The sequence below is a fragment of the Macrotis lagotis genome, chromosome 3, assembly GCF_037893015.1.
Source record: "Macrotis lagotis isolate mMagLag1 chromosome 3, bilby.v1.9.chrom.fasta, whole genome shotgun sequence".
Classification (NCBI taxonomy): Eukaryota; Metazoa; Chordata; class Mammalia; order Peramelemorphia; family Peramelidae; genus Macrotis; species Macrotis lagotis.
In genome coordinates this window covers 40,380,300-40,393,863 of record NC_133660.1, presented here as the reverse complement: position 1 = coordinate 40,393,863, position 13,564 = coordinate 40,380,300, and the positions used below count along the sequence as shown (strand labels likewise).

Below are 13,564 nucleotides of genomic sequence, written 5' to 3'. Positions count from 1 at the left end.
TCATTTATTAGAGCAGTTAGAAGGAGCATGTATAGACAAGGCACAGAAGAGGGCAGAATTTGAAGGTATAATATATTGGAAAAATGGAGTCAATGGGTGAATTGGAAATGTATCGGGAGTAAGAGAAAGGAGAGGCAGGACAGACTAAGATATTTCATTGACTCAAGAGTCGAGAAAAAGATTTTGAAATGGTATGGAAGGGGAGAAGGTAAGGGGGAATGAGGGAGCCTTCATTCTCATCAGAAATGGCTCAGAGAGGAAACAACATGCATACTTAATAGGATATAGAAATCTATAAGAAAAAGAAGAGAAAGGGGATAGGAGAAAGGGGACAAGGGGAGGGGAGGGGGAATCATGGGAGAGGATAATCAGATATAACACATTTTCTTTTTTATTTTTTGCAAGGTGGTGTGATTGGGTGGCCTGTCTGGGACCATGGGACCAGTACTCTGTCCACTGTTGTACTAGACTGCCCCACAGCACACATTTGAAGAAGGGACAGAGTGAAAGGAAAGAGAAAATATAATAGATGGTAGTGGGGAGGAATGGATGGAGGGAATTACAATCAGCAACAGCAACTGTGGAAGAATATGGAAGTAACTTCTCTGATGGACTTATGATAAAAATTCAATCCACCCCAGAGACAGAGCCGATGGTGTTGGAATACAAACTGAAGCACATTTTTCCCCTCTTTCTTTCTTTTCTTTTCTTTCTTATTCTTTTCTTTCCCCTCTTTTATTTCTTGTGAGGATTTATTTTTGTGGGGGAGAGGGAGGATTATGTTTATTCTTAAAACAAGAATATTTTAGTAATGTGTAAATAAAAATGTAAATGAAAAATAAAAATGAATACAAAATTTGTAACACCTTTTTATTGTTGTCTACATAGCCAAATGATTCTTACAAAATGTTTTTACTAGTTTATCTTCCATTCAACCTCTAGTTTCAATTCAATCATGATTTGACAAATGAGCTAGATCCCAGTATTTTCAGCAAATTTGATATGTCATCTAATATTAAATTATTCTCACCCTTATACAACTATATTCATCAAACTAAAGCCTCTTTCAGGGTCAGCAATGAGATCATGCTCTTTTTTAGCTTTGGGCTTGGTTGCAAGAACTGGAACATTGTTTGAGTTTATATTACTATCTATAAAATCCTGAAAATTGTTTTAAAATTTTTAATTAATAAATTTTTTTCACTAGCAATCCATGGTAAAGGTGGTTCTTCGTAAGGCTAAGGAGATAACAATCAAATCAATTAAAAATTGTCCCTGGAAAATTTTCATAACAAAGCCACTTTCTGGCAGCTAGGTGGCACAGTAGCCTGGAGTCAGGAAGCTCTGAGTTCAAATCCAGCCTCAGACACTTAATAATTACCTAGCTGTGTGGCATTGGGCAAGTCACTTAACCACACTGCCTTGCAAAAACTAAGAAGAAGAAGAAGAAGAAGAAGAATTGCCTGTGTGACCTTGGGCAAGTCACTTAACCCCACTGCCTTGCAAAAAAACCCCAAAAAATAAAAATAAAAAAATTTTAAAAGGGGTGGGGGGTTAGCTAATAAGTCCCTGTTCAATATCAGTAATAACAACCATTTAGTATACTCTTTAACTTCTTATTCACATTCACTCAGTTATTTTAAATGATAATTCATACCTTCTTCTTTTCCAGTGCCATATCCAGTGTCAAATCAAGATAGACACCTTGCTTTGGGGAAGTGTAGTCCAAAATTTGAAACTTTTTTAGCAAATTAATTGCTTTTTCGACTTCATAGATCTGCCTTGGGAATAAGCGTTTTAAGTAGACATCATCCTCAGGCTCACCCTCCATATAAGTATATGTCTTTAGTTTTTCAATTTCATCTGTTTTTGCATCTTTATCTTGCACTTTGGAACCTTTTTTCTCTTTTTTGGCAGGTCTATGGGAAAACATACACATTGAAGATTAGCTATCACATTATGCATTTCAAAATATCTAGAAAGAAAAGCAAAAAAAAAAAATACCTGCTAGGAAAAAGGAACAATTAAAAAAGTTGGGCATAAGACTAAGCAGTTTTTAGACTGTTCACCAATTTGCAAAAACCCCCCTTTTTTTTGACGGCGATATTTCTCTCAAATGAAATTCTCTTCTGGATCCCTGCTCTACACTTGAAATTTACATGAAATAAATTGTGTAATTTTTATTCTGAGATGACTCAAAGTAAAATTCATTCTAAAATTCCATGTTCTACATATGTTTATCACTCAATAAACATCTTCTCCTATAAGCAATTCAACAGAAGTGTTAAAAATATACTGATGAGGGGGAAGCTAGGTGGCTCAGTGGATAGAGCACCAGCCCTGGAGTCAAGAGGACCTGAGTTCAAATCCAGCCTCAGACACTTAATAATTACCTAGTTGTGTGGCCTTGGATAAGCCACTGAACCCCATTGCCTCGCAAAAACCTAAATAAATAAATAAATAAATAATGAATACTGGAAATTGTCTTTAAATGTAAATGGAAAAAAATAAAATACCATTTACATTAAAAACTAATATCCAAACTCCTTTCCATTGTCCCGAATTTTCCGTGCCTGCCTCAGCTCATTTTGAGATTGAACGGCTCCAACAGTAGTATTATAGACACATACCAGGCTCTTAGATTCACCCTGTCAGAGGGCCCAGCTTCTATCCTCTCTACAACTTTCTTTCTTTCTTCCTAAACTGCCTGGTTAAAGCCATCTCACTGCTTGTCCATTTGCACCACTAACCACTCTCACAATTGTTTTCCTTTTTGTCTCTAGAATTCCATTTACTCCTTTTCCAGCCATCCCAGAATTTCCCCTAAAGAAATTTTGTCCAGAAGACCTGACCTATCCTTACTCTGAATCCTCTGAAATCTTCTCTTTGAGGTCTGGGTTTATATCAGACTATGCCTGTTTTCTTCTCTATCACAAACTTTTAATTTTTAATGTAAATAGTATTTTATTTTTTCCATTTAAAGTTAAAGGCAATTTTCAGTATTCATTATTATCAGATTTTGAATTCCAAATTTTTCTCCCTCTCCCAAGCAATCTGATATGAGTTATGTATATGCAATCATGTTAAACCTATTTCTACATCAGTGAGGGACTGGTTAATTCCACTAAGCTTCCCATTATTTCCAACCCAAAATTCATTATAAAATGTCCCCTGATTGCTTCACCTTCTGATAAATGAGATTATTAAGGCAAGGCACTGAATTATTATGTGCTATGCTTTGGGCAGAGACCTGGCTAACAGATGTCCAGAGAAGTCCAGGCCCTTCTCACTTCTCTGTCTCATTTCTGGGCAGGCTTAGGATCTGATTGTTGCTCACCTATCTACTCTTCCAGCACAGCTAAGTCTATACTAGAGGTGTCAAAAGCACCAGACTAAAATGCAGTTGGAAAATGTTACACAAAATAAAAGTTAAGACAACACCAATACTGATGATTTGCTGCTTATAAGTCAATTTGCAGCTGCAGAGATCCCTTTCTAGTTGAGTTTGAGACCCCTGGTCAGAACATGTAGGAGCTGATGATGAAAACAACTGCTTCTCCCTCAGATGATCTTCATGAAGGGCTCTCTCACCATCCCAAACGCTTCATCCCCCTTTCCTACATTTCCATGGGAGTTCAACTTCTAAATATACAGTGCTGGATCCCCCTTGACCATCCTGTTTCTCTTCAATCAGTTACATCCATCCAGAGCAAATTCCTATCATGATTTTCATTCCAGGTCTCAGTGATCAGTCACAAAATAACCTCTCACACCTACATCCTTTGCTACTTGTTCACTGATTGCTTGCCTTTCTTTGGGAGGCCAGCCCGCTCTTAGGGGAGCATGATCCCCCAACTAGCTTCCCATGTCCCCTCTACCTTTCCTTACTGCTCATACTAAAGCAATACTTTAAACCATTTTGTTTATAACATTTCTTCTGGGTCACTGTCATCTTAAGTGAATTCTTTCCCGTTTGCTCAAACCCCTTGGCCTTTAGCTAGCCACATTTTCATTTTTAGTGACCACTCAGCTCTCTGATTCACAGGCAAGGCATTTTGATAAGCCCAACCTCGGTCTGGGTTCTCCTGAGCTAAGTTACCAGTGGTAAGCTTGTGTTTTGCCTCCTCCCCCAAGTGACCTTTGCTGCCCACTTCCCAGGGACCATGCTCTCACAGAGCTTGCAGGTCTGGGGATAGGAGTCTTGGGGAATGTGTCTTGAAGAGAATGCTTATCCCCATGGCTCTCTGGACCACCAGAGAAGATCCCTGGCTAGAGGAAGCTCACCAGAAGCTTAAGGAGGGACCCCCAACTACTCAACAGGCTTTTTAAGGGCTTACTTTGGGGACCATTGTGGACCTGGTTTAATGGCCTCTGCCTGCACTGTTTGAAGTTAATGAGTCCTAACCAAAAGACTATTACTTTCAATTTAGAAAAAAGAAAAACTGTTCTTATGTAATTTTGCTATCTCTTATACTTTGTGTTTCTTCCTTAAGGATATGATTTCTCTCTTGTCACATTCATTGGAAACAATGTAACAATTGTAAACAATCACATTGGAAACAATGTAAAGACTAACAGACTGCCTACTGTGGGGGAGGGAAGGAAGAACGGGGAAAAATTGTAAAACTCAAAATAAATGAAATCTTTAAAAAGAAAAAAATAAAGTTGTCCAAAGTAGTAATATGTTTCAAGGAGTAAAACTGTTTTAGGCTGAATAATTTTGCTAAAAAAAGAGAAAATTCTGCCCATCCCTTAACTCTAGGTCTAGCTTCAGACCTCAGAATTCAAGTGAAAATGCTTTTGGCAACCTAATTTCTATTTTTTTATTTCATGTCTATGTTTTATTTATGTTTGATTAAAACACACACACAAAATATAATTTTTTATTTGTATAAAGCTAAATAACTGATAGTCCAACTTGGTGCAGTACTTGCGAAGGCATTATATAAATAGGTCATTGTCTCAATTCATAAGCTTAAAACTACCAATGTCAATCTAGGGAGGAATCCATTAAGATTCATTAAAATACTCCATATTTGATCTCATATGCTGTCTCATTAAGGAAAACTCCACTGGGCTGTATATAAAATGGAAACTGAGTGAAGACTAGGGGAAGAGTTCTGCTTCAGACCCCCTCCACTGGAAGAGTGCTGTATGGGTTTAATTTACTCTTGGACCATAATGTCTTTTTTTTTTCCCCTAGAGGGTAAAGGCTCTGGTACAGTGGAAAGAGTTGGAGAATGTGAATTCAAATCCCACTTTTTATCTAATTTTCTAAAATTGTCTATTAGTTTTAATTGTACATTCATTTTTTTATCCTCCAATTAGCCTTTTTCCAACTGTTGAGAAGACAAGCAATGATTCTCACTCTACATCTGAAGATATATGGCTCAATCAGCTCTCGATTCTCTCTGGGGAGGCAGACAGCATTTTTCATCCTAAATCCTTAACTGTCACAAATCACTGCACTGATCATAGTAGTGAGTCTTTAGTTGTTCCTTATGACAACTTTGCTGCTGATGTATACAATATCCTCCTTGTTCTGCTCACCTCACTCAGCATCAGTTCATACAAATATTCCCAGGTTTTTCTAAAACCAACCTGCTCATCACTTCTTATAACACAATAGTAGTTTTTTATCCTTTCATATACCACAGCTTGTTCAGTCACTCCCCAACCGTTGGGCATCTCCTCCATTTCCCATTCTTGCTCACCACAAAAAGTACTGCGATAAATACATCAAGGCCCTTTTCCTTTTCTTTTATCTCTTAATTTCCAAAGGGCATGGCCACTTCTAACTCCTCATTCTTCCTGGCCTCTGCAGTCTCTGTCCCCCGGCAGATCACCCCATCCTCCTTACTCTCTCCTCTCTAAGCATTTGTAACACCACTCTGTCCCAGTGCTCTTCCTGTCTGATTGTTCCTTCTCAATCTCCTTTGCTAAGCCTTCATTGAGGTTAGGATTTGGTTTTTATCCTGAGCCCTCTTCTCCTCTCTTCTCCCTCTTTCTGTTTCAATTAGTGAGGTCATCCATTCCATGAACTTCACAATTATCTTAGATGCTCCCAAATCCATATGTTCGGACCTCCGATTTAACTCAATAAACATTTATGAAGCACCTTCTAAGGGGCAGAGGGACACAAAAGGAAGTCTCTGCATTCAAGGAGCTCACGGTTCCCCATTGCCAAATGGAAATCATAAATGAGCTAACTATCTGTTATTTAGCTTTATACTAGATAATCAACTGAGATCATATTTGTAAAGCACAGTGTCTGGAACAGAAGTTCAATATAAACATTAGCTATTAGATTAATCTCAGCACATCCAAAACAATAGCCATTATCTTTTCCCTCAAATGTTACTATTACTGTAGACAGCCTTCCCAGGCCATTGGGCTCATGACCTGGGTCATCCTTGACTCCTCACTCTCTCTTACCCCATAACCCAATCTGTCAAGAAGGTCCATCCATTTTGCCTGACACGGCCATAGGGCTTCCCCACCTCCTGCCTGGATGGACTGTGACAGCCCTCAGGGAGGGGTCCTACGCTGAGTCTCTCCCCAGAGCAGTCTTTCTTCCACTGAGATCTTTTAAAATCTCAGGTCTGACCAGGTCATACTCCTGCCTTCTCCCACCCCTTTTCAATGGTCTCTGGATCAAATATAATCTCTTCTGTTTGGCCTTAAAACCCTCCTCCCTTTTCAGTCTTCCAGATTCAATGACAATGGCACAAGATGTTCCTCTCCCATTTTCCTCTGGCTATCCCTAGGCCTCACATTCTCATCTCTCCCTCCTGGAAACAGTACCCCCAGACCCCTGATGCCCTTGCCTTCTCCCCCAGATCATCTCCAGGTTATTCTGGGATCTTCTCTACTCCACTTGCTGTCTGACTGTAGGGACAATTTTTCCATTCTCCTTTTCCTCTATATACCTAGCCCCTGTAGGGTATAGAGTATTTATTATAAGCTTAATAAATCTCATTGACTTGAGAACAAGGGACCCAAGCAGGGGCTGGTTCTTCCTCTCCACCACCACAGCCCTTAGGATGTCTAGGACTAGGACACAGGTACCAGATGCTGCCTTGTTCCCGGGGCACAGCCCATCACCCTGTGATGCTGCTACCTCCTGGAGGGCAGGGGTCCTGTCTGAGATACCTATGTATTCTTTGCACTGCTTAGAGTAGCACCTCACTCATGGCAGGTAGCTCATGTGCCCAGGGCTGTGCTGGGCATGTGTGTAGATAAGTAGCAACATAAGACACACAAATAAATATAGAAGGATGGGGGCCTCAGGAGAGGCCTCGGGCTCCAGGCAGCAGTTGAGCTGAAATCTGGAGGGAGCTGGAGATCCCCAAGATTTGGGGGAGGGTCCGGCCTGCTTGTGAAAAGGGGCCTGGTGAGAGGCAGAGTTCTGTGGAGGGAATCAAGACAGATGCAAGACAGGTTGTGAGAAGTTTTAAAGGTCAGGAGTCAGTATTTCATCTTAGAAGCAAGAAAATCCACCTAAGTTTCTTAAGCAAAGGGAAGAAGGGGGGGAGGGAAGTGATGTGATCACTCAAGAATCACGGAAGTAAAATCATTTGGGTGGTAGTGTTTAGAAGAGAAATCCCGAGGAGAGGCCTTCCCACAGACTCTTTTCTGTAACAGAACTCATTTCCCTCCAAAAATGTTCCCCTAACAGACAAAACCTTAGAAATCAATCAATAATCATTGAAATGAGTGGCTGAAATTAAAAAAAAAAAGAAAAAAATGCTTACTTTGCAGCAGCATAATGTCTTTTGGTTGTCTGAACATTTACAATACAAGATGCCACAGAAGAACTGTAAGTGATCCTAGAAAAACACTGCCTCTGGTACTGAAGGAAAACTGAAAAAGGAAAACATGAGAAACATTAAAAGGGCCAATCATTATCATATTTTCAGTAAAAGAATGGATTAGTGCTTTGCAAAATACTTTACTCTGTTATAGTCCTGATTTCATTACTACCTATGGATACCATGTGGATTGCCATTCCTTCATGGCATCCCATCTTGCTTGGGTGATTCCCATCCATCATTTGCTAGACACTCTACACACAGAGGGTCTGTCCTAGGTTCTGGAGACCACTCTCTAATATTTTCAGCATTCAGAGGCCCCAGTACTCTTGGATGACTCTGGAGAATATGACTGAAGTCATTCCCACAGAGCAAAGGAACTTGGCCTTTGTATCGACAGCAGTGTGACAGACAGCACTGTGAAACTTTCCAAGTTCAGTTCCACTCTATCTCTTTCCCCCTATGCAAATGCAGGCTTGGCTCATAAACCATTTGCATAAAGCGCAAGAAACAAATAATTAAAGATTAACCTGACAGTCTCTTGGCCCAAATGCAAGTCATAGTTTGGGCAATAGGGTGTTTAGTATGCTATAACAACCATCAATTACTTTACAACATTGCAATGATCCCTTTATTAAATCTTTATTTTAGAGCTCTTTTATATTCAATCATATACCAGGCCCATGTGGAACAGGTAGGTGTGTACATTATCATTTTAAAGCATATAACTAGAGTAGGGCTTTCTTTTCTTTTTTTTTTTGGTTGAGGTAATTAAGGTTGTGTTGTGCCATGGTCACACTGCTAGTGTCAAGTGTCTAAGGCTGCATTTGAACTCAGGCCCTCCTGACTCAAGGGCCAGAGCTCTAATCACCTAGCTGCTCAAGGATTTTCAAGCAAATGATTGATCAAATACTGTATACTAATAAGTATAAAAAAGAGTTGGTTTGCAAAACTAAAAATACTAAAATCAAAATAACAAGAAATTTCAAGGAAAGAGAAAAAAAAGTCCCCATCCTCAAGTTCAGATTCTAAAGGGGGAAATAATGTGCAATTTCCTGGGTATAGCCTAGATAAATAGAGTAAACAGAAGGTAATCTCAGAGGAGAGATCAGCAGTTGGTGGGGGTGAAGAAATTGGGATTTCAGCTGAAACTTGAAGGAAGTCAGGGAAACAGGGAAGAGGCAGATGTGGGGATGAGGGGAGGCCATGAGGACCAGTGGGAGACAGGGCATGTTTGAGGTGTAGCAGGTAGACTAAGAAGAGGGACTGCAGAGGGCATGGGGATGGGAGAGGATGAAGTGTAAGAAGAGTGGTCATCTGCCTACTATCTAGGGTCACTAAAAAGGCAAAGTCCAATTCCTTCTCTCATGCTCACTGTTTGCCCATGCAAACTTGTACAAATGATAAACAGGATAATAAATCAACAACCAATCAATAGATGGCGGCACTAAGATTAAGGGGGATCAGGAAAGATTCCTGGTGGTGGGTGGTGGGAATTTTATCTGGGACCTGAAGGAAGTCAGGTGTGTGAGATAAAACTAGGCTCACAGGAATCAAGAGTCCAGGGTCTTAGGGAGTGGGAAAGGTTTTTTATTTCCTCAAGGAAGGACACCTTCCATTGTAAAATCAGGAAGTATGTCAGAAATAATAATGTGCAGGTCATTTTTATAATAATTAATAATCCTATCTCTAAATTCTGTCTTATCCCACCACTGGCTGGTAAGATAAGCTCACAATCTTTTCCCTAATATTACTCAACCAGTGCAAAGTAAATTCAATCCCTCTCCTTCAAATTATTCACAACTAATCTCTATTCTATTAGAAAGCTATAGTTTTCGATCTCTTTATTTCCATAATTATTCATAGCTAATCTATACCCTATCAAAAGTGAATTTCTACAAAACTTCATCATGGATTAGGAGATACCCAATCAGAAAAAGAGTCACTTTAATTTTCTTAAAATTACCTCATTTTCCAAGAAGTGCTATGGAAACCAGTTAATATTTTTCTTTTACTTTCTCAGTGACCTCCAATGATAAGAGAAAACTTTACTTGAAGGTCATTTTCACTCCCCTCAAAAGAATGTTTTCTTTCTGTATATGAACAAAGCCCAAGGGCAAGAGATAGAAAGAGAAGTTCCACTTAAACTGTAGACAACATTAAATCCTTGTGAATCTACCTCCCTAGGCAAAGCCCAGAAACTGTATGAAAAAGGTTTTTATGAGGAAACTTCACAGGAGACCAACCATCTCTCACACAAGGAAGACTGGAAAGGCAGGAAATGTAGGAAGATGGCAGATTAAGAATTTTCAATGCCAAACAGAGGAATTTACTGGAGTTTGGGAGAGTGGAGAGGGGGAAACAATGCAGTCAGATCTCTAATTTAGAATTTTGTAAATAGCCTTGGCAATTAAGGAGGACAGATTGGAAACCAAGTAAGGAGCCTGAACTAGGGTGGTGAGGATGGGATTGGAGAAAAGAGCTATTTATGGAAGGTAGAAGCAGCAATACTTGGTAAATGATTAGATATATTCTGTGAAGTTAAGGGGCTGACTGAGAGGAAAGTAGTTCCCACAACAGAAATAGTAATCCTACTCAGAAGAAGGAGGGATTTAAGGGGAAAAATAATGAGTTGTTCTGGACGTGTTGAGTTTGAGATGCCTGATAAAAACCCAGCCATCCTCTGTCTGAACATAATCGTATATTACTGTTTCTCCTCTTACCCTTCCTAAGTCAATTCTGTGTCTTTGCTCAGACTTCACTTTTCTCTCTTCCCAATGTCAACTTTCTGATCAACCAGCTCCACTCTATCCCCAAATCTCTCATAATAAGAACCTATCACAATTCCTTCTCGTGTCCCAACCCTGAATTACACCCAACCGCCCCTCCTTGGCTTCTATACAAGCTGAACAGAATGCATATGGATTCACACAAATTTTCTGTTATTAGCTTTAGACCGCTATGACAGAAAGGCAACTGCTTTGCTCCTCTCGACTTCCTACAAAAGCAGTTTAAAACCCTCTCTTCTCTTCTCAACCTCCCACACTTCCCATTTCTACCTCCCACAACTTTACCAAGAAAACTGAAGTCTTCCAACATGAGCTCCCAGCTCCCTCATCTCAAAACCCTTAACTCTTTCCTCCTCAGATGTCTCTTTCCCCAAGTCAGCCCCTCTACCAGTATCCATGACTCTGTCTCCTCCCCTCTCTGTCCCCTCAATCTTCCCCCATCTCTCTCTCCCTGGCTATGGATTCTACCTCTATTGCCTTCAAACAATTCCAAGCTTCCCCTTCCTTAAAGAAACTTCCTCTAGACCCCTATCATCACTTCAAGCTACTGTCCCAACTCTCCTCACTTTCTTGACCAAACTCCTAAGAAAAGTGACCTATATTCATTGACTCCTGTCCCTCATGCCAGCTGCCAATCTCATCACAGCTCTAAAGATACAGTTACAAATTGCCAAATCTAACAATCCCCAAGCTTCTTGGCTTACCTCTGCTGCAAGGCTCTAGTCACCCTCTCCTACTAAATACTTTCCTTTTCTGCCACCTCTCTGGATACTTTCTCTGTTCTCTTCACTTGTTCCTTATCCAGATAATCCCTGCTATCTGGAGATCTACCCCAATTCTCTTCCCTGGGCCTTCTCCATCAGAGCTAAAGAGAGAGCATAAAAAGTTTTAATTATCTCTTTGCAGATAATTCCTAGTTGTACATTATATAGTCATTATATAGCCTCATCTTTCTCCTGACCTATCTCACGCCAGCAATTGCTGGCTGCACTTTGCAAAATGGATGTCTGGGAGACATCTCAAACCTACCTTTTACAAAACAAAATTCATCTTTTTTCTCAGGGTAACAATGTAGTCAAGGTATGACTATATTAATAAATAGTATAACAGCATCTGTGATATTATCAGTTAACTTAAATGTTGAACACTGTAAATATACACATGAAAATATTTTCCATTTTCATGTACAGGTGTTAAACTAAACCACTGTTAATAAAATACTGTAGATTACAGTAATTCTTCTGCAATAATTACTATACATTTAGAGAATCAAAATCAAATGTTAATTCAAAAAGAAAATATCCCAAATTTAATATATCGAGATATGTGTGTGTGTGTGTGTGTGTGTGTGTGTGTGTGTGTGTGTGTGATAATTATTACCAGGCTTTATATGACTTCAATTTTTTTTTAGAGGCCATTATTTTGCAAATATCATTGTTCAACTAAAATTTGAAGAATATGCTGTCTGACCAGCTTAAAAAGCTCATGTAAAACATAGGCTTTGCCTCTTAACAGTACAACTGGCCAACATCTTTTTCTCAAGTTTATATTAAAGAAAACTCTTAGAAATACAATTCCCAAATTCTGGCTCATAAAAAGTATTCTGAAATGAGATTTATTATACAATTTAAATTCCATCAATTTTAATACCAAATAAAAGGGATAAATAATTAGGCTATTCTGAGCATCCAAAGAAAGCACAAAATTTCAATAGATTTTTAAAATCCTATTTAAATTATACATTTAATATTCTTAAGAGGCAAAATAAAGTTCAAGCAGTGAGGTCTGCAGTAACATCAGAAATGGCAAGTTCATGACCATCAATAATTACCAGTTCTTTTAATGTCTTAGCTTTGGCAGACTGATGAACTGAGCATGCAACTTTATAGTTAGAAAAAGAAATTAAAAATCCCCAATTAAATACTAAAATTCTGAATTCTGAAAACAGAAATTCTAAAAATCAAAGGAAAAATTAATAAAACTGAAAACAGGAAAAACCATTGATTTAATAAATAAAACTAAGAGCTAGGGTTTTTTTTTTTAGGTTTTTGCAAGGCAAATGGGGTTAAGTGGCTTGCTCAAGGACACACAGCTAGGTAATTATTAAGTGTCTGAGACAGGATTTGAACCCAGGTACTCTTGACTCCAAGGCCAGTGCTTTATCCCCTATGCCACTTAGCCACCCCTTAAGAGCTAGTTTTAAGGGGAAAAAAAACAATAAAATAGATGAACCTTTGGTTAATCTGATTTAAAAAAGAAAGAATATCCAATTACCAGCATCAAAAATGAAAAGGGTAATAAACTCACCACCAATAAGGAGAAAGTAAAGAGATAATTCAGAGCTATTTTGCCTAATTGTATGTCAATAAATTCGACAACTTGTGTGAAATGGATATTTACAAAATATAAACTACCTAGATTAACAGAGAGGAAATAAAATACTTAAATAACCCCATTTCAAAAAAAAAAATTGAAGAAATCATCAATAAACTGCCAAAGAAAAAAATCTCCAGGTCCTGTTAGATTCTCAAGTGAATACTACCAAACATTTAAGGAGCAACTAATTCCAATTCTACATAAACTATTTTAAAAATTTTATGTATTTATTTATTTAAGGCAGTGGGGTTATGTGGCTTGTCCAAGGTCACACAGCTAGGTAATTATTAAGTGTCTGAGACTGGATTTGAACCCAGGTCCTCCTGACTTCAGGGCCAATGCTCTATCCATTGTGCCAGCTAGCTGTCCCTACATAAACTATTTTAAAAATTAGGAGGAATTCTGCCAAATTCCTTTTTAGGACATCAATCTGGTGCTGATACCTAAACTAGGAAGAGCCAAAACAGACAAAATTATAGATCAATCTCCTGAATGAACAATGATGCAAAAAATCTTAAATAAAATTTTAGCAAAGAGATTACAACAAGTTATTACTAGGATAATACATCATAATCAGGTACAGGTAGG

At 38.7% G+C, this 13,564-nt stretch overlaps 1 protein-coding gene across 3 annotated transcripts in view; it reads right to left on the bottom strand.

The window, feature by feature from the left end:
• The window catches only part of MRPL1 (mitochondrial ribosomal protein L1), a 58,545-nt gene that overhangs the window by 41,916 nt on the left and 3,065 nt on the right, over positions 1-13,564 (bottom strand). For 2 of the 3 annotated variants that reach the window (XM_074228554.1, XM_074228555.1), the window contains exon 3: positions 1,658-1,919. In XM_074228554.1, the coding sequence (XP_074084655.1) occupies positions 1,658-1,919 (262 nt within the window). Of the gene's footprint in view, positions 1-1,657; positions 1,920-7,754; positions 7,864-13,564 lie in introns of all 3 variants that reach the window. The other variant, XM_074228553.1, reaches the window with a different exon arrangement.